Source organism: Staurois parvus, unplaced genomic scaffold (assembly GCF_062004578.1).
Source record: "Staurois parvus isolate SC_StPar_1 unplaced genomic scaffold, SC_StPar_1.0 ptg000289l, whole genome shotgun sequence".
Lineage (NCBI taxonomy): Eukaryota > Metazoa > Chordata > Amphibia > Anura > Ranidae > Staurois > Staurois parvus.
This window is the reverse complement of record NW_028318085.1, coordinates 1311780-1337452: the sequence shown is the minus strand read 5'-3', so window position 1 is coordinate 1337452 and position 25673 is coordinate 1311780. Positions and strand designations below refer to the sequence as shown.

Here is a 25673-nt window from a genome sequence, read left to right as displayed (position 1 = left end):
GCTCTATTTGTGTGAAAAAAAATAAAATAAAAATGTCATATGGGTACAGTGTTGCATGACTGCGCAATTGCCATTCAAAGTGCGACAGCACTGAAAGCTGAAAATTGGCCTGAGCAGGAAGGGGGTATAAGTGCCCGTTATTGAAGTGGTTAATATTATGTAGCATTTTGTCCAGACAGCAGGTGGAGCTCTAGTCGCCATTTCACATGTGTATCATTATGTCACTCTCAGCTGTGCTGATAAAATCTCCTTGTCTACAAAATCCATAAGTCATCAGAACAGATGACTCCTCCCTTATTAAATGCCTGGTTCTGAAGTCTCAGTCAAGCAAGCATAGCCTGAAAGCAGAGCAGTCTCAGGGAACCTGTCAACATGTATTATTTATATCTTTACAAAACAAATTTAAAGCTGAACTCTAGTCACATAAAATACAGGTAGTCTGTGTGCCCCCCTCCCAACATGGGGCTGTAAAGCAGTTCATATTGACCTCGTTCCCGTAGCCTTCCTCCCAGCTGTAAGACCTGTCTTGTGAAGCCGCTCCTCTTTGCCTGTCATGCGGTCTCCTGCTGTCCCCAATGTCAATGAAGGAGCGGTATGAGAGGACATAGGGGACCTACCCACATTTTGGGAGTTGAGTAAAGCGCCCGCTGTTGGAGGAGTGAGGAATAAGGCGAGTATTCCTCCACTTGAAACCTCCCCTAGACGAAATGGGCATTTAAACCTTGCTATCTGCAAAGGGCCAGGATACAAACTACAAACCTATGACTAAACTGAAGTTCTTCTTTAAAAACTAAAATAAATAAACTTGGCTCAAAACCATACAAATTTCAAATCAAAACTAATGTGCAGGGGTGGACTGACCACTGGGGAACTTGGGCACTGTCCGAGGGCCCGGGGTCAGTAGGGGGCCCCATGAGATGTCCCTGGTACCTTTCATAGGCTTTTTTGGGTGTGGTTCAAATGTGGGCAAGGACACAGGGGCCCCATGATACCCTATTGCCCGTGGGCCCCATAAGTTGCCAGTCCGCCCCTGCTAATGTGTATCTAATAGTTTTTATCACTTCAATGCCTATGAAACTGTGTCTCATAAATGCTGAGTTTCTCTGGTTCAGTCTTTATAGAAATGATTGGTACTGCAAAAATCACTGTGGACCTTCATATCACTTACAGGATGACAAAGGATGGGCTTCTAGATGGGACTTGGTCACCTACCCTCCAGGCCACGTTTAGTCCACCTGTATAATTATTTCTCTTTCACAAAAGCGCCCATTATTTTATACAGACAAATGAATTTGTGCCTTCAATGGTTTTATATGTTTGTGTTAATTACAGCCAAAACGTGCCAGGTCTCTGAATGATATGGAGGAACCTGAGCTCTGCACCACACTCATTGTTAGTACATAAATGGAACACGCTGAATAGCGGACATCAATATCTCCAATTATAGTAATTTAGGACACTAATAATATCAGCATGGAACGTGACTAGGACAGCACGGGTACCGGAGTGTCTGGCAACACAAATCATTAACATATACTAAAGCCCAATTTCTGTATAATAAAAGACCTTGTTTTTATAATGAAAGAAGACTTTTTTGTGCAAAGGAAAAACATTTTTGGGATACTTTTAGGCAGATTTTATAAAAATATGGAGCACGATTTCTAAAAACTATGGAAAGCGCAGGGGTGTGGAAAGGTTTAAAAAAATCACTTGTCCAAGGGACTAAATCGGGTCCCATTCCACTTGTCCTGATGAAAAAATAAATAAATAAAAAATACCAGGATGGAAAAATACACTGTGTGCACAATTATTAGGCAAGTTGTATTTTTAATTAATTTCATTATTGAACAACTACAGTGCTCTCAGGCAATCCAAAATATTAATTATATTATTATTATTATACAGGATTTATATTGCATCAATAGTTTACTCAGTGCTTTACAATATAAATGATAAAACTCAAACCTCAATATTTAAGAAAGTAGAAGGGAGGTTTTGGCTAGAGATGAGCGAATCGAACCAGGCGAAGTGGAATTCGATTCGAATTTCAGGAAAAATTCGATTCGCGTCGAATCCGAACATTAGCCTACTTCGGGTGCGCGAATCGGATTTTTCCCGATCAGCCGGCAAAAGTGTCCCTGCAGAGAGCTCCGCTATTTCTGACAGTTCTCTGACAGTTCCTTCACATGTACAGCGGTTGAAACATTGTATCTATTTGTTTCCATTTAGGATACAGATGTTTTTATTCGGAAACAGATACAATGTTTCAACCGCTGTAAATGTGAAAGTCAGAGAACTGTCAGAAATAGAGGAACTCTGCAGATACACTTTTTGCCGGTTTGGAATTATTCTTATTTTCATCCTACTTCTTCTTCTTCTTCTTCTTCATCCTCATCCTCAGAAGAAGAAGAAGAGGATGAGGATGAAGAAGAAGAAGAAGAAGAAGAAGTAGGATGAAAATAAGAAGAATTCCAAGCCGGCAAAAAGTGTATCTGCAGAGCTCCTCTATTCTGCAGATACACTTAGAGGAGCTCTGCAGATACACTTTTTGCCGGCTTGGAATTCTTCTTATTTTCATCCTACTTCTTCTTCTTCTTCCTCTTCATCCTCATCCTCTTCTTCTTCTTCTGAGGATGAGGATGAAGAAGAAGAAGAAGTAGGATGAAAATAAGAAGAATTCCAAGCCGGCAAAAAGTGTATCTGCAGAGCTCCGCTAAGTGTATCTGCAGAATAGAGGAGCTCTGCAGATACACTTTTTGCCGGCTTGGAATTCTTCTTATTTTCATCCTACTTCTTCTTCTTCTTCCTCTTCATCCTCATCCTCTTCTTCTTCTGAGGATGAGGATGAAGAAGAAGAAGAAGTAGGATGAAAATAAGAAGAATTCCAAGCCGACAAAAAGTGTATCTGCAGAGCTCCTCTATTCTGCAGATACACTTAGAGGAGCTCTGCAGATACACTTTTTGCCGGCTTGGAATTCTTCTTATTTTCATCCTACTTCTTCTTCTTCTTCATCCTCATCCTCAGAAGAAGAAGAAGAGGATGAGGATGAGGATGAAGAAGAAGTAGGATGAAAATAAGAAGAATTCCAAGCCGGCAAAAAGTGTATCTGCAGAGCTCCGCTAAGTGTATCTGCAGAGCTCCGCTATTTCTGACAGTTCTGTGACATTCCCTCCATACAGCGGTTGAAACATTGTATCTATTTGTTTCCATTTATGGAAACAAATAAACATTGTATCTATTTGTTTCCTCCATAAATGGAAACAAATAGATACAATGTTTCAACCGCTGTATGGAGGGAATGTCACAGAACTGTCAGAAATAGCCTATTTCTGACAGTTCTGTGACATTCACTCCATACAGCGGTTGAAACTCCTTTTTCTCATCCTTCTCCTTCTCCTTCTTCTCATCCTTCTCCATCTTCTCATCCTTCTCCTTCTCCTTCTCATCCTTCTCCTTCTTCTCATCCTTCTCCTTCTTCTCATCCTTCTCCTTCTTCTCATCCTTCTCCTTCTTCTCATCCTTCTCCTTCTCCTTCTCATCCTTCTCCTTCTCATCCTTCTCCTTCTCATCCTTCTCCTTCTTCTCATCCTTCTCCTTCTTCTCATCCTTCTCCTTCTTCTCATCCTTCTCCTTCTTCTCATCCTTCTCCTTCTTCTCATCCTTCTTCTCATCCTTCTCCTTCTTCTCATCCTTCTCCTTCTTCTCATCCTTCTTCTCATCCTTCTTCTCATCCTTCTCCTTCTTCTCATCCTTCTCCTTCTTCTCATCCTTCTCCTTCTCCTTCTTATCATCCTTCTCCTTCTTCTCATCCTTCTCCTTCTTCTCATCCTTCTCCTTCTCCTTCTCATCCTTCTCCTTCTTCTCATCCTTCTCCTTCTCCTTCTTCTCATCCTTCTCCTTCTTCTCATCCTTCTCCTTCTTCTCATCCTTCTCCTTCTTCTCATCCTTCTCCTTCTCCTTGTCCTTCCTCATCTCCAAGGGCATTTAAATTAAAGGTACAGTGTTCTGCACTAATTTAAAGGCTCTCTGAAGCCTAGAAACCCTTTTAATAAGTTAAATTCGTAGCGAATTAATTCGCATCGAATCGAATTTCTTCCTCAAATTCGGCGAATCAGCCGAATCGAATTTTTGAATAATTCGCTCATCTCTAGTTTTGGCTTTCTTTGGATAATATCTATGTGTGCACAATTATTATGCAACTAAATAAAAAAATGAAAATTTTTCCATCTTAATTGTTTATTTTCATCCGTTAAAGTGAAAATAATAAACAACTCAAAATTTACAAATAAGCATTTCTGATATTTAATAAAAAAAAACAAAAAAACAACAGTGACCATTATAGTCACCCTTCTTTTTAATAACAGTCATAAGGCTTTCATTCATGGAGTGTCAGTTTCTTGATTTGTTGACAATCAACCTTTTGTGCAGCAGCAACCACAGCCTCTCAGACACTGTTCAGCAGGGTGGATAAAAATCAATGATTTAAAAAAAAATAAATAAAAAAAATCGATTTTTTTTTATTTAAATCGGATTTTTTTGAATAAAATTGGATTTTTTGGAATAAAATCGGATTTTTTGGAATAAAATTGGATTTTTTGGAATAAAATGCTTTTTGAGGAAAATATATTACCATCCAAAGGTTATTCCATCATGAAATAAAGATTAGTTTTTTAATTATGTAGAATAAGGCTGTATATGTTTAATTTTTTTGGTAAATAAATTCCATGAATCCATTCACAATGTCATGCTCTTCCAGAGGTTTCTGTAAGATTATTGGGCAGTTTCTCTGCCTACAAGATATTATCACAGATGATTGGTTTACTTTTGCAGTTCTCAAAACTGAATTTGACTCAGCGGAGATCACATGCCTCTTCTTCACAGCAAAAATGTTATAACATGAACAGAGTTAAGAAAAAGACCTTCATCCTAACTTCTACAAACCTATGAATACAGAATCAACCCCTTCAGTGCTAAGTTTCAAGAAGTTCAGTGAATAGAATAGAAACAATATTTTTCTGATTGTTTGGAGTGGAATAGATCTGCACAAGAAGAAAGTGAAACTAAGTGTGAGGAGGAAGGGGCTGACAGTCTAAGTTTCTTAAAATATATATATTTTGTTTAGCCAAATTAGTTAACAAACATGGATGTTTAAGCAAATCACATATGCTGGAATGTTATTGTTTCAGTTGAATAAATCTATTTAAATTGTTATTATTAAGGTAATGATTATTTTTCTCCTTCCTAAGTACAACAGAAAAGTTGTCCAAATATGAATGATTAACCTATTAAACTGGGGATAAAAAAACTAATATGAAAAGTTGTTATTCTAAAAATCTTCATCTACTTGCATATTAAAGTTATACCAGCAAGAATTAGTCTTTATGTAGAAAACTAGGATTTAAATCAAGCCTTACTGACTAGTGATTTAAATCAGTTTGATTTAAATCAAATCCACCCTGCTGTTCAGAGAGGTGAACTGTTTTCCTTCCTCGTAAATCTCCCGTTTAAGTTCTCCCACAAGTTCTCAATCGGGTTTAGGTCAGGTGAGGAAAGGGGCCATGTCATTATTCTTTTATCTTTAAGGCCTTTACTGGCTAGCCACGCTGTGGAGTACTTCGATGAATGCGATGGATCATTGTCCTGCAGAAATATGATGGTCTTCTTGAAAGATGCCGACTTTTTCCTGTACCACTGCCTGAAGAAATTGTCATCTAAAAACTAACAGCAGGTTTGTGGAGTTGTTGGGTGGTTGTTTTACAGGAGTACAATATGATGACACTTGAACAAAAATGAGCTGCATGGTCAAGGTGCCAGAAAGAAGCCTTTGCTGCATCAATGACACAAGAAGGCCCGGTTAGGCATGTCAAGGTGTTGTCAGGCATATTGTAGCCGGGCTTTTTTGTGACATTGGTGCAGTAAAAGCTTCTTTCTGGCACCTCGATCAAACAGCTCATTTTTGTTCAAGTATCACCATATTGTACTCCTTAAAAACAATCACACCATCTTTTTCCAGAGCAGCCTGTATTTCTTTTGAGGTTGCCTGTGGGTTTTTCTTTGAATCCCAAACAATTCTTCTGGCAGTTAAAGGCTGCAATCTTTCTTGGTCTACCGGACCTTGGCTTGGTATCAAGAGATCCCCGAACTTTCCACTTCTTAATAGGTGGTTTAACAGTACTGATTGGTATATTCAAGGCTTTGGACATCTTTTTATGTCATTTTTCCATCTTTATAAATTTTAATTACCTTGTTATGCAGGACTTTTGACAGTTCTTTTCTGATCCCCATGGCTCAGTATCTAGCCTAGTCAGTGCTTCCACGTAAGAGCTAACAAACTCATTGACTATTTATACACTGACACTAATTGCAATTTAAAAAGCCACAGCTGTGGGACATTAACCTCTAATTGGCATTTTAACCCGTGTGTGTCCCCTTGTGTGTCTGTACCAAGGCCAAACATTCCAGGGGAGGGAAACTTTTGATCCGGGCCATTTGGGTGATTTCTGTTATCATTATGACTTAAAAAGGAGCCAAACAACTATTTGATAATAAATGGCTTCATATGATCATCATCCTTCAATAAAAGAGCATTTTTTGGCATGATCAGTCATATTTTCAATATCAATACCAAAATTCCACAATTTCTGCCGGGGTATGCAAACTTTTGAGCACAACTGTATACTGAACATGAATGGACTAAACGGTTTATAAAACTTGTAAAATTTGCGGCGGTTCTGTGGAGAGTATCCAACAAATCAAATGCTGGGACTCACCCTTTGCTGAATTTTTTGAATGGTGGTCTAATCACACTTCGACTTTTGATGACACAGTGTCGGCCGACTCGAACATTGGCCAGGTCCCCCCGGATAATACAATCATTCATAACTATTGTCTGCAAGAGGAAAATGAAAAGCAAAATGCAATGAATTATATTTATGAACATGAAGGTACATGACATGCAGCTTTTTTTCAACAAGAGAATTGATTCTTAAAGTGGTTGTAAAGACCAAAAAGTTTTTTTTATTAACTTAATGCATTCAATGCTGGGCTATATATTTCTATAGATGCACACAGCCCTGCTCAGGTTCAAGCCGCTTGCTACAGGGGAACATGGAAAAGAGGAAGAGCCAAGAGCGCTGCTGAGGGACCCCAGAAGAAGGCGGCTCAGGGTCACTCTATGCAAAACCATTTCACAGAGCAGGTAAGTATAACCTGTTAATTATTAACCCTTTCCCAACGCCGCCTCATGGTCTCATAAATGGATGAAAATTTTGGGAGGCAGACAATCTGATCATGTGACTGGATGTCGCAGCAGTCACATGATCGAAAACTGCGATTGCAAGTATGCATCGGGAGCTTTCTGTGACAATTTAGTTGCTGTGCTGGAAGCACTCTCTCCACATAGTAGACTGTTTACATATAGATGCATATATGCGGCAGATTGGCATTAAAGCCCACCCTATGGGAAGAGGTTTAGAAAAAAAAAAAAAGGCTTTGCAAACCCTTTATTTTAATCAGTTATTTTTTATTACATTTTTTTAAAGGTTTTCTTTTTTGCAAAGAACAAAGCAATCAAAACATTACAATCACTTTAAAGCGGAAGTAAAGTACTAGAAAGAAAGACAACATTTTGGCACTTTCTGACATATTGTACAAGTATGCACGGCACAACTGCATATCATGGCACACTTACCTAGCAAAGCAATACTCTCCAGTGCTGTGATGGCCACACTGCCCTCCATCGTCGATGCTTTCATCTTCACCAGACCTTCTATTGGGTTCCACGTCTTCAGCCACCTTGATTAGCTGGGCTTGGATGACGTAACTGCCGTGCGTGAGTTACTTCATCTCAACACAACACATGCTGTGACTGTACATGGAGCTGCACATGCGCGGCTTAGTGTACACTCAGAAAGTAGAAACACAGAGAGGCAGGGGGAGTATTTATCACAGAAGGAACACACACAGTTCCTTCTGTCATAAAAAGCTTCAGAATTATCTCTGCAATACAAGAACATTTCCACGTGTCTTTAAAACCTGTTGATCCTGTCAGAAATCCATTGGGCTCCTAACTTCCAGTATTAAGTGGACAACACTGCCTTTGCTGCGCTGCTAGCCCTGCCTCTGCTGCGCTGCTAGCCCTGCCGCTGCTGCGCTGCTAGCCCTGCCGCTGCTGCGCTGCTAGCCCTGCCGCTGCTAGCCCTGCCTCTAATGCGCGGCTAGCCCTGCCTCTGCTGCGCGGCTAGACCTGCCTCTGCTGCGCGGCTAGACCTGCCTCTGCTGCGCGGCTAGACCTGCCTCTGCTGCGCGGCTAGACCTGCCTCTGCTGCGCGGCTAGACCTGCCTCTGCTGCGCGGCTAGCCCTGCCTCTGCTGCGCGGCTAGCCCTGCCTCTGCTGCGCGGCTAGCCCTGCCTCTGCTGAGCGGCTAGCCCTGCCTCTGCTGAGCGGCTAGCCCTGCCTCTGCTGCGCGGCTAGCCCTGCCTCTGCTGCGCGGCTAGCCCTGCCTCTGCTGCGCGGCTAGCCCTGCCTCTGCTGCGCGGCTAGACCTGCCTCTGCTGCGCGGCTAGACCTGCCTCTGCTGCGAGGCTAGACCTGCCTCTGCTGCGCGGCTAGACCTGCCTCTGCTGCGCGGCTAGCCCTGCCTCTGCTGCGCGGCTAGCCCTGCCTCTGCTGCGCGGCTAGCCCTGCCTCTGCTGCGCGGCTAGCCCTGCCTCTGCTGAGCGGCTAGCCCTGCCTCTGCTGAGCGGCTAGCCCTGCCTCTGCTGCGCGGCTAGCCCTGCCTCTGCTGCGCGGCTAGCCCTGCCTCTGCTGCGCGGCTAGCCCTGCCTCTGCTGCGCGGCTAGCCCTGCCTCTGCTGCGCGGCTAGCCCTGCCTCTGCTGCGCGGCTAGCCCTGCCTCTGCTGCGCGGCTAGCCCTGCCTCTGCTGCGCGGCTAGCCCTGCCTCTGCTGAGCGTCTAGACCTGCCTCTGCTGCGCGGCTAGCCCTGCCTCTGCTGAGCGGCTAGCCCTGCCTCTGCTGAGCGGCTAGCCCTGCCTCTGCTGAGCGGCTAGCCCTGCCTCTGCTGAGCGGCTAGCCCTGCCTCTGCTGAGCTATTCAAACTATGGAGATGAGAAAGGTGGGTTGTGTCCTATGGTCCAGCAGAGAAGCCAACATTTCTTGGGGATTTTGAGGCAGCACTGTCAGCTCACTACAGGAAGTTAGAAGCTCACTGGAACCAGCTGCCTGGCTATTCCTCTGACCACAGAATTTTAATACTTTTCAAGTCACGGACCCAGAGCAAGTATGAAACTACAGCCAAAACTCCTTATCAGCATATTCTTTTCAGATCAATATTGAGATATTAGGTCTCTGTCAGGCGGAAGTTGGGGAGTGGTAAAAACTGGCAGCTGAGCCATTGTTTTACTGTCCACCTGAACTGCAAAATAACAGCTGGATGTGGCTGTTCACACGCCATAACCACGCTGCTTTACTTCACTTCGTTTTTACTTGGGGGTCAGAGTTTGACAAGCAGCACCACTTGTTAAACTTGCCCGTAGAGTTCAATGGGGCCAGCCATGATAGTTTGGCATTATAGGGTTAAATCAGGCAGTGATGAGGTAATAGAACGCCTCCTTACCACCTGTCAAGCACTCTTTAATAGCGTTCTGAACGTGGATCGCTCTTCAAAGGGCACCACACTCCACCGCGAGTATGAAAGAGCACTTAAAATTGTAGAGTTAGTATGACAGCCGGGTGACTAGCATTTGCAAAATGAGAAATCGGCAACGTCATGCTTTAGGAAAGCCTGTGTATGTGTGCAGTCTGGGAGCAGCGGATGAGGTCAGGATCCCCCTCTGTTAAATAGAACCGAAGCAGAGCTGCACTGACGCACTTTATAGGTTCCACAGAAGCCTCCTGTAAGCACACCTGCTGTGTACACTGAATGCATGCCAATATCAGTGACTAGAACTGCAAAACACATCCATCATTTGTGTACACAGTAGGTGAGCTGAAAGAAGTTTCATTTAGCCCGGGTTCACACTGATGCAGTACGGAATTCGCAGCGTTTTCAGTGCGAATTCCGCACCGCATCACAATCGCACCCCGTTCATACAAACCGATGCGGGTGTGTATATTAAGTTAACAACACCCTGACATCGGTCCGCAAAACGCAGAATTGGATCGCATAGGTGTGAATACCCATGCCATCCGATTCTAGTGCGGACCAAAAAAGGGCCCTGAATGTTTTTGTTTTTGATGCGGGTGTGGTATGAATAGAGCCATACAAAATGTACGGCTCTAATTGCACTGCATACAAATCGCATGTGATTTGTAGAGGAATGCGGTGCGGTCCCTGTGCGAATCACATGAGATTGACCGCACCTCTGTGTCGTGAACCTAGGCTTAAAGTGTGTCTAGAAAAGAAAGAAAAAAAAATATTGCAGCTTACCAGTCCTTAAATATGTTGGCTGCATTAGTTCTCTTTTTTTAAGGCTAATTTCCCTTTTATTTTTACCTGATGATCCTGCCAGTAACATACTTCCTGTCCTAGGTGACAGGGCTCACTGTAATGGGCAGCTAAATGGTTAGCACTTCCGCCTGGCAGTACTAAGGTCGTTGGTTCAAATCCCAACAACAGCACCACCTGCCTGGAGTTTGCATGTTCTCCCTTTGCCTGTGTGGGTTTCCTCCGGGTACTCCGGTTTCCTCCCACACTCCAAAGACATGCTGGTAGGTTAATTGGCTCCTGTCTAAATTGGCCCTAATATGTGTATGTATGAATGTGAGTTAGGGACCTTAGATTGTACGCTCCTTAAGGGTTAGGGACTCTGGTAGGAATGTATAATATATATACCGTATTTGCTGGCGTATAAGACGACCCCCTACTTTTCCTGTTAAAATATAGAGTTTGAGCTATACTCGCCGTATAAGACTACCCCTCTTCCAACACGCCCCATCATTGGTATCAGTGGGAGGAATAGTGCCCCATCATTGGTATCAGTGGGAGGAATAGTGCCCCATCATTGGTGTCAGTGGGGAGGAGGAATAGTGCCCCATCGTTGGTGTCAGTGGGGAGGAGGAATAGTGCCCCATCATTGGTGTCAGTGGGGGAGGAATAGTGCCCCATCATTGGTGTCAGTGGGGGAGGAATAGTGCCCCATCATTGGTATCAGTGGGGAGAAAAGTGCCCCATCATTGGTGTCAGTGGGGAGGAGGAATAGTGCCCCATCATTGGTGTCAGTGGGGAGGAGGAATAGTGCCCCATCGTTGGTGTCAGTGGGGAGGAGGAATAGTGCCCCATCGTTGGTGTCAGTGGGGAGGAGGAATAGTGCCCCATCATTGGTGTCAGTGGGGGAGGAACAGTACCTCATCGTTGGTGTCAGTGTGGAGGAGGAATAGTGCCCCATCGTTGGTGTCCGTGTGGAGGAGGAATAGTGCCCCATCGTTGGTGTCAGTGGGGGAGGAACAGTACCTCATCGTTGGTGTCAGTGTGGAGGAGGAATAGTGCCCCATCGTTAGTGTCAGTGGGGGAGAGGAGCGGCTGCTCCTTCTTTCAGTTCGGCCGCTTGATTTTCGCGGGGCGGTTCGGCTCCGCCTCCTCGCCGGTGATTGGTCGTCTGTGTGCCTTTCCAGTGCTGGCGCCCAATCACCGGTGAGGAGGCGGAGCCGAGCGGGCGGTGGGACCATTGAGCGGCCGAACTGAAAGAAGGAGCAGCCGCGCTTCCTGGACCGGATCGTCGTGGGACCGGAGCCAGGTAAGGTACAGCAGCCCCTCTGCCCACCCCTGTACTTGGTGTCCGTTGGAGGAGGAGGGGGGGCGGCGCCGCCCCTCGAAAAAGTGCCGCCCTGACACCGGCTCGCCGTATACCGGCGTATAAGACGACCCCCGACTTTTCAAAAGATTTTCACGGGTTGAAAAGTCGTCTTATACACCGGCAAATACGGTATATGTGAAGCGCTGCGTGATTGACAGCACTATATAAGTACTTGTAACAAATAAATCTATGGATTAGTGCTGAGACTCTAGGACAAAAGTTGTGATAAATAGGGAACACCTGCCCTTCGGTTTCTCTTCATACCATGGGGGAGATGTTCTGTAGTTCACAAAAATAATTGGACAGGACTGATAACACTGCTTGAGAGAACACTGCAGTATGCACAGAACTGGATTCCTGGCGGGATCAACAGGTATTTTTTGCACTTTTTGAACAAATTGCTCCCATTAGGATATTTATATTTTTATTTATAACAGGGCAAAAGTGAACAAATGAGAGAACTTCACTGTTAGGGTTCACATACACTTTAAACAAACATGAAGCATTAGGCTCCCTGTACACTGCAGTTGATAAACTCACATTCAGGAGCTTTTCTGCGGTTTTTTTTTCAGCAGTCCCTGAACCCTCCCTAGTGTTTCCCTATGTGTCCATGTACACATCGTCGTTTACAGGCAGTTGAGTTTACAGTCGTTTTTTTGAATGCACCAAACCTGCGTTCAGGAGTAGATTTTATCAGCGTTTCAAACGCTTCTAAACGCGTTTATAAGCGTTTGGAAATGTTTTTTTTAACTCTTCCATTTCCAGATGCTGTCCAGAGCCTTTTTTCATCATGAAAAATGCATGCAAAGCGTTTTCCCGGTACTCAAATGGACCCGGTACACCATACTTTGAGGTTTCGCGTGAAAGAAAATATGTTAAGACACTGCTGCAATAATTTCTGCACAGAAATGATCTGGAACACATCCAAACACCACAAAAAAAAAAAAAAAAGACAGCTAATCTCAACACATACTGCTCTCTCTGCTTCTGCTCGCTCTATTTCTCTCAAAATGTCTGAAATAGTTAATTTTTTACTGTTTTTCAGTGCATTCTGGGAATTTTGGAAGGTCTCCTGAAGTTATCTTTAAAAAAACACTTCTAAAATGCAAATCGTACATAAACGCGGTATGCTAACACGATTAAACAGACGTTTTTTAACCTACGTTTTCCAGCAGTCAAGTTTCCATCATTCAGAAGTGTCTTGTGTACATGGAGCCTTAGTGTGGATTCTGATAAAGGCGGTCTTCCCCCCCAGAAAACCATTCAGGAGCAGAAATTAACTTTTCGTGGTTTGCAATACTCCTTGGAAAGGTTCCATCTATTTATAACAACATTCAACAACCTGCTGGCTCTATCAGATGTGCTTGGACGGAGCTTCAATGACGGAAAGCAAACATTAGATTGGCTTGGAACAGAATAATGTGTAAAATGTAAAAGGCCTAAGGAGTCACACTTGATACCTGCACATGCAGCTGTCTTGTCTGGCTGCAATCCTGTGTCTGCTGTCAACTAGTTTTAGGCTAGGTTCACACCTATGCAGTTTGCGTTTGATCCATTTCTGCGGTGTGTTTTGGCACATCCGTTATTGCCGCGCTTTGCTTTTTTTTTTTTGCAACTGGTTGCTGGGCTGAATAAAATGTAAAAACTCATCAAAAACACACTACATGCTTTTCTGCAGCGTCACCATTGAAGTCTATAGAACCACAAAACGCAATGCGACGTTTTACGTTTAACCACTTCCTGTCCGAACACTTTCACCCCCTTCCTGTCCAGGGCAATTTTCAGCTTTCAGCGCTATCACACTTTGAATGACAATTGCGCGGTCATGCAATGCTGTACCCACATGAATTTTTTACCATTTTTTGAGACAGATAAAGCTTTATTTTGGTGGTATTTATTCTCCGCTGGGATTTTAATTTTTTTTGCTATGTAAATGAAAATGTCCAACAATTTTGAAAAAAAGTGTTTTTTTTTATAAAATTTTGCAAATAAATAATATTTCATCATAAATCTTGGCCAAAATTTATTCCACTATTTTTTTAGTAAAAAAAAAATCCAAATTAGTTTATAACCAAAAATTATAAATTTTAAACATTTTTTTTTACATTTTTATTTTATTTTTTTACGTTATTATTTTTTATTTATTTTTTTTTTTTTCATACTGTCACCCTAGCAGTACAGTGTCACCATGGTGACACTGTACTACTTGTGGGGGGTGATGAAGATTTTTTTTTTTTTTTTTTTTAAATGATTGCTTTTACACCCATATAGAATGTAAAAGCAATCATTTCTCTTTCTCTCTGTCTGCATTCTTGCAGTCATTGAGAAGTACTGAGTGAGCTGTGATTGGTCACAGCTTGTCACATGGTACAAGGCTGTTGTGAATAGCTTTGTACCATGTGACCTCTGTGATCATTCACAGATTTCACATGTAGTAAGCAATGATGTCACAAGTGACATCTTACTTACTACTTTGCATGTGATCACTGATTGGCCAATCAGTGATCACATGATCGGGACCTCGTACAGAGGTCCCGTCCGACAATCGGTGTTTCACTGTGACCGGAGGACACAGCGTGCACCGGATCGCGGTGCTGCGCGCTCCCAGGGAGCGCGCACAGCTAGAGAAGGCGGGTGCCGTTTAGGAAGGGCAACCCGCCCCTGCACTGCCACCACCCTGCCGTTTATAAACAGCAGGCGGACGGCAAGTGGTTAAAAAAGTCCCTGACCCTTTCCAAAAAACGCATGGGGTGAAAATGCGGAGATGTGAACCTGTCCCATAGAAAATCATGTTAAATGGACTGCTGTGCATTTTTGCAAAACACAGCGGAAACCACTTAGGTGTGAACCTGGAGATGGGACAAACCAGGCAGCATGGTGGCTTAGTGTTAGCACTTATGCCTTGCAGCACTGGTATCCTGGGCAGGGACACTACCTGCATGAAGTTTGCATGTTTGCCCAGTGTATGCATCCTTCCACACTCCAAAGACATGCTGGTAGGTCATTTAACTCCTGTCTAAAGTGGTCCTAGTATGCAAGTCTAAAATTCACAACGGCAGACCCTGGTAACGCTCTGTTGACTGGCTAATGCAGCTCTGCTACGCCTTTCAAAAACATGGAACCAAAGAAAAAGGTTCTAAGATTTGATGTGCATCAAAGATTGCACTGCGGTCATGATGGTGGACAAGGTTGTGTACAATATAAAAGTCATTCTGGCAATTCTGAAAGCCAGCAGGAACTTTACATTGTGAACAAAAGAAGAGGCTCATAAAAAGTTAAAGTGTAAACCTCAGACATGAAATATGAACAAAGTATCCTTCTATAGTGTGTATTTGTCTCAATCCAGAGCACTATGTGTCATTTCTATCTGCTGCTTCATTCCTCTGCTATCTGCGCGAGTCTCTTCTGACAAGTTTACCTGACACCAAGAAAAAAAATGGTGACGGGGGAGGGCACAGACTGTGACTGACAGCCTCAGCTCTGTTCCTGTGAGCTGTGTGAAGGGAGGGGGGGGCGTGTCTCTTCCCTTCAATCAGCTCTCAGAGCTCTACTCAATGAGCTCTGCAGTGTGCAATGTCAGCTCTCCGCCCCTTTTTTCTGAACTCTCAGACAAGCTTTATAAACAACTTTCAATGGATGTAAAAAGAATACTGCAGATAAACATGTACAACATATGTAGGATTTGTTTCATCTCCGTATATCACCTGAGGCTACTCACTTCACTGGGTATATGTAGCAATTTACAACCACTTTAAGCACCCACAGTAATTATGTAGGCACTTGGCAACCTGGGGGGGGGGGGGGTGTCTGGCCCACACAAAGGTGCATTTTTATAAGGAAAAAAAAAACCTCTGCTGGCTGCAAACAACCGTGTACACTGGCGGTTGCCCCCATCTTATATTTCTGCAGAACAAAAAGCAAGTTAGAAATAGAAGCTGTTTTCTTCTCAAGTATATACTGTCTCAATCACAAACTGCATTCCATTGGTTGCAATAGGGGCTGGAAGAACTGCAGACACTTGTGAGATCATGAATGCTGACCATAGACATATGAAGACCTAAACTGTATGCATGTCTTACAGTCTCATGATTGAGTGTTGTTCACAGCAGCCCCACTGAATTTATAAATGTATTATTTAATTTATTTATTTCAGGTACTTATATAGCGCCTTCAATTTACGCAGCACTTTACATATATATTGTACATTCACATCAGTCCCTAACCCTCAAGGAGTGTACAATCTAAGGTCCCTAACTCACATTCATACATACACATACTAGGGACAATTTAGACAGGAGTCAATTCACCTACCAGCATGTTACCAGGGTTGTTGGTTTGAATCCCAACCTCGGCACCACCTGCCTGGGATTTGCTCGTTCTCCCTGTGCCTGTGTGGGTTTCCTCCGGGTACTCCAGTTTCCTCCCACACTCCAAAGACATGCTGATAGGTTAATAGGTTCCTGTCTGAATTGGCCCTAATATGTGTATGTATGAATGTAAGTTAGGGACCTTAGATTGTACGCCCCTTGAGGGTTAGGGACTGATGTGAATGTACAATATAGATATGTAAATTGATGGCGCTATATAAATACCTGTAATAAATAACATAAAAATAAATAAATCCTAGACGGACTGTGTCGGGAATTACGGCATGGAGCTCTCACAGGACAGAATCGTCCTACGCACATCTTCGACCATGCCAATTTAGGACCATCAACATGATTGGGATGATTCCTAACCTGCAAAGTCTGTTCACTTAGAAAAACGAATGTTCACTGAGCGTAGTAAAAGGTGAACAGCAAGGTTCACCTATCCTCTGTTAACTCCAACCCAACATGTATACAAACAGGTCGAGCCGTCTGTAGTTTTCCATACAGCCGTCTACGAAAACAAAACACATTTTGGGTTGGCAGCCCTGCTACACCTCCACAGCTTGCAGCAGATTTAGGAAGGCTTCTGGGTATTTACAACAACAAAGTAAAAATCTGTTTACACAAATACATTGTACACTCTGAAAATACCGGGATTATGAGGAAGACAAACAGGAGCTTAGTGGCAATGACAAAGGGAGCAGTCTAATCTTATGCCAATTCTAGACTTAAGGTATTAGACAAAGAATGCGGTCAAATGTTTCTTTAAAAAAAACAAAAACCAAACTAGCTCCTTGATTTGGGTGGACAGTCCAGCTCTGGCGTCCCTTTAACTGAGCTATAACACCCTGGGGGCGGCAAGTTCTTCCTGATCATATGACTACCGTGATTGGCTGATGCTGCAACCTCCCGATCATTACTACAGACTGGGAGCGTGCAGTGAACATGCGCTCAAAATAAAAGCCTCTACCATCCGTGGATGCATATGTGCGGTGCCCTCTTACAGTGTTACTAAACCCCGGACCCCTGCATTAACTATATCCGGTCTCCCCGGACCCCGCATTCACTATATCCGGTCTCCCCGGACCCCGCATTCACTATATCCGGTCTCCCCGGACCCCGCATTCACTATATCCGGTCTCCCCGGACCCCGCATTCACTATATCCGGTCTCCCCGGACCCCGCATTCACTATATCCGGTCTCCCCGGACCCCGCATCCACTATATCCGGTCTCCCCGGACCCCGCATTCACTATATCCGGTCTCCCCGGACCCCGCATTTACTATATCCGGTCTCCCCGGACCCCGCATTCACTATATCCGGTCTCCCCGGACCCCGCATTTACTATATCCGGTCTCCCCGGACCCCGCATTCACTATATCCGGTCTCCCCGGACCCCGCATTCACTATATCCGGTCTCCCCGGACCCTGCATTCACTATATCTGGTCCCCCCAGACCCTGCATTCACTATATCTGGTCTCCCCAGACCCTGCATTCACTATATCCGGTCTCCCCGGACCCTGCATTCACTATATCTGGTCTCCCCGGACCCTGCATTCACTATATCCGGTCTCCCCAGACCCTGCATTCACTATATCCGGTCTCCCCGGACCCTGCATTCACTATATCCGGTCTCCCCGGACCCTGCATTCACTATATCCGGTCTCCCCGGACCCTGCATTCAACATGGATATGTCATTAGTTTAGTAAATTTAAACTGCTAAATACCTTTTCTCATCAGCAGTTAGTGCAGTCTTGGTTTGATAATTTCCCACCAAGGTATTGTCTATCTGTGCACTGTTTTTTTTTTGTGTGTACATATGGCTGTGCCCGACTTTGATTTTACCCCTCCCCCCTAAAAAATTGAGGGCCAATAAAAATGCTGAATTGACAAAAAAAAAAAAATAACATAAATCAGCTCAATAAGCTGATGTTGAGTTCATAGGCTCGCTCAGCCCGGGGGGGGGATTGGTTTGATAATTACCCGCCAAGGCATTGTCTTTCTATCGGTGCATGAAGGCAAACGAAAAATCGGTCGGCCCAGTTGCCGATGTTGCCACCCATGACCACGAAAAAGGTCAGTTTTTTGCGGATTTTCCAGCATGACTGATAAAAATAAATGAGGAGATCCGTGAAAAACGGCCATCGGGCTGGCCCCACTAACGGCGTGATTATCAGCCGATTTTTCGTGCAAACGAAAATTCGGCCGATATCCGACCCGTCTATGGCCTGCATAAGTTTTTGCTTCTGTTTTTTTTTTTGCGTACATATGGCTCTGCCCCTGACTTTGATTCTCCCCCCTTCCATTTTATGCTTCCTACAAAAAATTGAGAACCAATAAAAATGCTGAATTGACAAAAAAAAAAAAAACCATAAATCAGCTCAATGAGCTGATGTTCAGTTGATAGGCTGAATATGCACATTTCTGCACATGTGTAAAGAAATTAATCTGGTCATTGTTTGCATGCTTCTGAGTATAAATTAGAGTTATGAGATAATCTTTAAAGTCCAACCCCCAGCACCAGAACCCTACCAGGTTTAGAGCAGCAACATGCCCTTCTTTCAGCTGCTATCCCTATTATCAAGTTAATATATGTCCAAGTTTAATATACTACATTGAATATTTAATGATAATATTTAATCTATCATTTCATTTATCATTTAATGATATTTAATGATAAATATTTTAATAAAGAAAATCTGGGCCTCATTTGTTCCAGTACGTTGATTTACAGAGTATGTCAAACATATAAATCAGACTGAAAATGTCTGAGAGAAGAAAAAGCCTTCATTCTGACCTTCTCTTTCTCTTCTCTACTGCAGCCTGAAAATGATAATTTGGCCAAATGGGATAGAAAACACAGACAGTTCTCAGTTCACTAACTGGCCACTTAGGCTTTAGACTTAGATCCCTTTTGAAAGGCCAATATGACTATGGCAACAGCGCCACCTTATCAACTGGTTGAAAAAAGGAACTGCATCTTAATGTATCAGATTCCCTGTAGTACAGTGGTGTTTGCATTTGGCTGTTTTTTGTATCCACAATTTGAGTGGAGGATGGCTTTTTTAATAATTGATATTATGTGCCACCAACTCGAGTTTGAGTCCTAGCGACTTGATAAATAAGAGCTCTAAAAAATGTCAGCTTTTGTCCTAGTCTGGTGAGATCCTCCAGTGTCATCCCCACGAATGTGTCCAACCACCTAGTAGTCGGTCTCCCTTGTCTCCTGCTTCCATAGATCTTCCAAAACATTATTTCCTTCTCCAGCGATCTCTCTCTTCTGACGGTGTGTTCAAATTATGACAGTTGCAACTTCATCATTTGGCCTTCTAGTGACATAGCTAGTATGTGTATGTATGAATGTGAGTTAGGGACCTTAGATTGTACGCTCCTTGGGGGATAGGGACTGATGTGAATGTACAATATATATGTAAAACACTGCGTAAATTGACGGCGCTAAATAAGTACCTGAAATAAATAAATAGCCGGTCTACCAAATCGATCTTTTAGTTCTCTAGGCTGTCAACGGCACATGTAAAGTGCTTCTCCAGCATCAAAGCTGGTATATTTTTTAAGATTTTCGTTTTTATTGCCAGTAACACACTTCTTGACTTAGGATGACAACACTCAGTCACTGTACTGTGTCTGTGGTAAAGCAGTGATGTCACCATAGGCTGCTTTTCTGATCTGATCTACAACCCCCTTCCCCCATAACATGGTATGAGGTGTTCTGTAGATAACAGAATATAGCTGGGAAAGCAGACAACATTATTTGAGGTTTAGATGTAGAGGACACAAGATTTCTGCCATTATGAACAGGTTTTTTTGTACTTGTAGAAAAAGTCCATAGACTGAAAAAAAAAAAAAAACTAATGCAGCCTCCACATCTAAGTGCTAGTAAGCTGCAAAAAAAAATGTTTGTTCCTGGTGTTTAATACATTAATATGTCACCACACTCTACTGCGTTAAAAACAAATGCTTGTGAAAAGATGTTGTGTGTCTGGCACATCCAGCAGATTCCCATGCCAATATCCCTTAGGCTGGCCATAGACGGGTCGAATTGTCGGCCAATAAACGAAAAATCGGTCGTTGCTGCCATAAATGCTGCCACCAATGCTTACGAAAAATGGACATTTTTCGTAGATTTTCCAGGATGACCGATAAAAAGAAACGAGAAGATCCGTGAAAAATGGCCGAGGGCATTGCCCCACGAACGGTGTGAATATCGGCAGATTTTTCGGTCGGACGAAAATTCGGCTGATAAATGACCCCTCTATGGCCTGCATTACTGTGAGTTATGGTTTCCCCCTCTCTTTCCTTCCTCACTATCAGGGATAAGCTCAGATACTAATCTGAATCCACCTGAAATCCTACCCGGGAAGCTGTCACTTCTCGCCGAGCCATTGTATTCTCCCAGCAGGGGGGTGGAAGCCATCCTCAGTAATTATTGCTAGTGGCTATACCAGCTAGCAAGCGATAATCATATGTAAAAATCCAGCAGGGTGGTTGTACCCAAACGATCAATCGATCAACTTGGGTACATTCAGCCTGCCCATACATGGTTCCTGCTGAACCAGCTGAGACTGTGACGTGTGATCAGGGACGGACTGACCATTGGGGAACTCGGGCACTGCCCGAGGTCAGTAGGGGGCCCCATGAGATGTCCCTGGTACCTTTCATATGCTTTTTTGGGTGTGGTTTGAGTGTGGGCAAGGACACAGGGGCCCCATGACCCCCTATTTCCCGGGGCCCCATGAGTTGTCAGTCCGCCCCTGCGTGTGATCACACAGCGATCACGTGGCATTTGGGCTGATCATATAGGCCCAATACCGAGCATCGCAATCCGCTATGTATGTTGGTCACAGCAATCGCAGATTGGGGTGCGTATGAGTGGGGCGACCTACAGGTACGTCGCAGTGCCTGCCCACGCTGCAAAATTACTGTTGTTGATTGGCTAGTGGACAAAATAAGGGAGGACCACTAAACCTGGCACTAATATGTATCCTTTTGTTTGTTTTCATGAAGCTTGCTTCTTTTCCCCATACTGGAGAGATCCATGTGTCACGTTACTAACCTTGCCATTGAGTACAATGTTCTGGCTTCCACACAATACAGATTGCCTGCTGACTTTGTTTCCAGATGCCTAGTAATGAAAAAAAAAGCACATTACTAAGATTTAGTCTGTGACTAATTGTCATACATTTATGTATATAGACAGGATAAGGATCTCATATCTGTCTTTATTTTAGCTTCCTGTAATCCACTGCACAGCAGAACTCAGCTTGAGAGAAAGGGCCACCATGTATCAGCCAATGAAAGGAAAGCTCTCTTGCACTGTACGGTTGGCCTAACACTGTAGACTTCTTACAGGAGGGGGAGCACTGATGTGCCCTCATTTTCCAGTTAGCAGACTGAGGCAGGGAGGTGATACCACTGTATTCTTTAAAGCTCCACTCTGGCGCCAGAAAAAAATAATCTTCTAGTGGGCCCCCATGAACTGCAAGGGTTAAAGGCTCATTAGGTCTAGGGGTAGAGGAAGAAGCCTTAATACTCATCTCTCTCCTTGCTCTAGCAGGATTCCTCAGTGATCGGTCCCTTGGAGTCGCTTCTCTTCAGGGCTCCGGCCGCATCCTTACATCATTACGTACAATGTAGAACCAATGGTCCTGCATTGTATGTGAGGATGGTGGAGGCCTGTCCACAACCCAGAGTGCTGGAGAGGAAAGGAGAGCACTGGAAAAGAGCGCGCTGGAGAGGAGTGGAGCGCGATGGAGAGGAGTGGAGCGCGCTGGAGAGGAAAGGAGCGCGCTGGAGAGGAAAGGAGAGCGCTGGAGAGGAAAGGAGAGCGCTGGAGAGGAAAGGAGTGCGCTGGAGAGGAAAGGAGAGCGCTGGAGAGGAAAGGAGAGCGCTGGAAAGGAAAGGAGCGCGCTGGAGAGGAAAGGAGCGCGCTGGCTGCTGAAGCAGCAAAGAATAAGGTAAGTAATACAGATTACTCCCCTACACCTAGACTTAGCAAGCATTTAACCCCCTGGTGCCCAACCTGTGGCCCTTTGGCACGTTTTGTGTCCCCCCCCCCCCCCCCGCAATCCCTTGCATACATTTGTGTTTCCCTATTTTAGCAGTGATTTCTAGCAGTCTAATATAATATGTCTACAGTCGACAACATTCTCATGGAGCATATCCCCAGACTCCAATAATTCCTATAGTATGTTCACAGTCTCTGACAGTCTACTGCAACATAAATAGTCTCTGGCCATCTCGTGTCCTGCCTGCAGTCTCTGATCATCTAGTGTCATGGCGGCAATCTCTGATCATTTCGTGTCATGGCGGCAGTCTCTGATCATCTCTTCTGTCATGCCCCCAATCTCTAGTGTCATGGCCGCAGTCTCTGATCATCTCTTGCGTCATGGCCGCAGTCTCTGATCATCTCTTTCGTTATGGCCGCAGTCTCTGATCATCTCTTGCGTCATGGCCGCAGTCTCTGATCATCTCTTTCGTTATGGCCGCAGTCTCTGATCATCTCTTGCGTCATGGCCGCAGTCTCTAATCATCTCTTGTGTCATGGCCGCAATCTTTAACCTTCTCTTGTTTCATGGCTGCAGTCTCTGATCATCTCTTGTGTCATGCTCAAAGTCTCTAACCATCTATTGCGTCATGTCTCCAGTCTCTGATCATCTAGTGTCATGCCTGCAGTTCCCAATCATCTCTTGTGTCATGTCCGCAGACTCTGACCATCCCTTGTCTCATGTCCGCAGTTTCTGATAATCAAGTGTCATGGCCGCATGGGTAACAAACTCTTGTGTCATGTCTGCAGTCTCTGACCATCTCGTGTCATGCTCACAGTCTCTGATCATCTCTTGTGTCATGTCCGCAGTCTCTGATCATCTCTTGTGTCATGTCCGCAGTCTCTGATCATCTCTTGTGTCATGTCCGCAGTCTCGGATCATCTCTTGTGTCATGTCCGCAGTCTCGGATCATCTCGTGTCATGTCCGCAGTCTCTGATCATCTCTTGTGTCATGTCCGCAGTCTCTGATCATCTCTTGTGTCATGTCCGCAGTCTCTGATCATCTCTTGTGTCATGTCCGCAGTCTCTGATCATTTCATGTCGCCCCTTCCTATACACAGAGATGTAGCCCACTCCTGATCATTCCTTCCTATACACACAGACGTAGCCCACTCCTGATCGCCCCTTTCTATACACACAGACGTAGCCCACTCCCGATCGCCCCTTCCTATACACACAGATGTGGCCCACTCCCGATCACCCCTTCCTATACACACAGACGTAGCCCACTCCTGATCACCCCTTCCTATACACACAGACGTAGCCCACTCCTGATCGCCCCTTCCTATACACACATTTGTAGCCCACTCCTGATCGCCCCTTCCTATACACACAGATGTAGCCCACTTCTGATCGCCCCTTCCTATACACACAGATGTAGCCCACTCCTGATCATTCCTTCCTATACACACAGATGTAGCCCACTCCTGATCATTCCTTCCTATACACACAGATGTAGCCCACTCCTGATCATTCCTTCCTATACACACAGATGTAGCCCACTCCTGATCACCCCTTCCTATACACACAGATGTAGCCCACTCCTGATCACCCCTTCCTATACACACAGATGTAGCCCACTCCTGATCACCCCTTCCCATACACACAGATGTAGCCCACTCCTGATCGCCCCTTCCTATACACACAGATGTAGCCCACTCCTGATCGCCCCTTCCTATACACACAGATGTAGCCCACTCCTGATCATTCCTTCCTATACACACAGATGTAGCCCACTCCTGATCACCCCTTCCTATACACACAGATGTAGCCCACTCCTGATCACCCCTTCCCATACACACAGATGTAGCCCACTCCTGATCGCCCCTTCCTATACACACAGATGTAGCCCACTCCTGATCGCCCCTTCCTATACACACAGATGTAGCCCACTCCTGATCATTCCTTCCTATACACACAGATGTAGCCCACTCCTGATCACCCCTTCCTATACACACAGATGTAGCCCACTCCTGATCACCCCTTCCCATACACACAGATGTAGCCCACTCCTGATCGCCCCTTCCTATACACACAGATGTAGCCCACTCCTGATCACCCCTTCCCATACACACAGATGTAGCCCACTCCTGATCATTCCTTCCTATACACACAGATGTAGCCCACTCCTGATCACCCCTTCCCATACACACAGATGTAGCCCACTCCTGATCATTCCTTCCTATACACACAGACGTAGCCCACTCCTGATCGCCCCTTCCTATACACACAGATGTAGCCCACTCCTGATCGCCCCTTCCTATACACACAGACGTAGCCCACTCCTGATCATTCCTTCCTATACACACATTTGTAGCCCACTCCTGATCATTCCTTCCTATACACACAGATGTAGCCCACTCCTGATCATTCCTTCCTATACACACAGACGTAGCCCACTCCTGATCATTCCTTCCTATACACACAGACGTAGCCCACTCCTGATCGCCCCTTCCTATACACACAGACGTAGCCCACTCCTGATCATTCCTTCCTATACACACATTTGTAGCCCACTCCTGATCATTCCTTCCTATACACACAGATGTAGCCCACTCCTGATCATTCCTTCCTATACACACAGACGTAGCCCACTCCTGATCATTCCTTCCTATACACACAGACGTAGCCCACTCCTGATCGCCCCTTCCTATACACACAGACGTAGCCCACTCCTGATCACCCCTTCCTATACACACAGATGTAGCCCACTCCTGATCATTCCTTCCTATACACACAGATGTAGCCCACTTCTGATCGCCCCTTCCTATACACACAGATGGATCTGCTGTCACTGCTCTCTGGTTATACAGACCAGGCATGACTGCCTTCACCTCTACAGCAGGGCATGGTTTCCCTTTTTCTGGTGCATGCAGATCATGTCAGAATACACTCTATGTGGGGTGACACAGGCCCCTCTGCACAGGCCAGGGCGTTGTCACACAGGGTGAATGTATACAGGCCCGGTAGTACACGCAGGCCGCCTATAACTACCAGTTGTACGTGTGGCCCCCTCAGCAACTCACTGTCTCTATATACTCCGACTTGTTATACAGCAGCTCACTCAGCTCCATGGCTCCTGCGGCTAGACGTCACATCCGGCGTGCCCGGGCGTCACGTGAGCCGCTGCCAGGGAGGAGTGGGCGGGACCGGAGGGCTGGGAACACGTGACTCCGGGAGAGAGGCGGCAGGAAAGTACGTACCGTGTCCTGTGCTGGAGAACTACAAGTCCCAGCAGCTCCCACAGCTCGTGCTATTGTACAGCAGGCTCTGTCATGACCTTTCATATTATCTGTCACTCTTCCCTGCAGAGCTGAGGCATCTGTATACAGACTTAGTGCATTGCTTACAGTATAGCCAATGTTTGTTAGTTTTGTAAAGGGTTAAAACCCCTGTCAGGTGTTATTGTTCACTGCCTGTGGCTCATTGGGGGGGGTTTTC

At 44.9% G+C, this 25673-nt stretch overlaps 2 protein-coding genes across 2 annotated transcripts in view; one reads left to right on the top strand and one right to left on the bottom strand.

The window, feature by feature from the left end:
* Positions 1-25380, bottom strand: part of DCTN5 (dynactin subunit 5) — a 34555-nt gene extending 9175 nt beyond the window's left edge. Inside the window, exons 1-3 of the mRNA XM_089682427.1 lie at positions 25259-25380; positions 21242-21310; positions 6772-6890 (exon numbers count right to left, since the gene is read on the bottom strand). Coding sequence (XP_089538553.1) covers positions 6772-6890; positions 21242-21310; positions 25259-25306 — 236 coding nt within the window. The 5' untranslated portion in view covers positions 25307-25380. The remainder of the gene's footprint in view (positions 1-6771; positions 6891-21241; positions 21311-25258) is intronic.
* The window catches only part of PALB2 (partner and localizer of BRCA2), a 31085-nt gene continuing 30789 nt past the window's right edge, over positions 25378-25673 (top strand). Inside the window, exon 1 of the mRNA XM_089682426.1 lies at positions 25378-25427. The gene's annotated coding sequence lies outside the window, so the exon portion shown is untranslated. The remainder of the gene's footprint in view (positions 25428-25673) is intronic.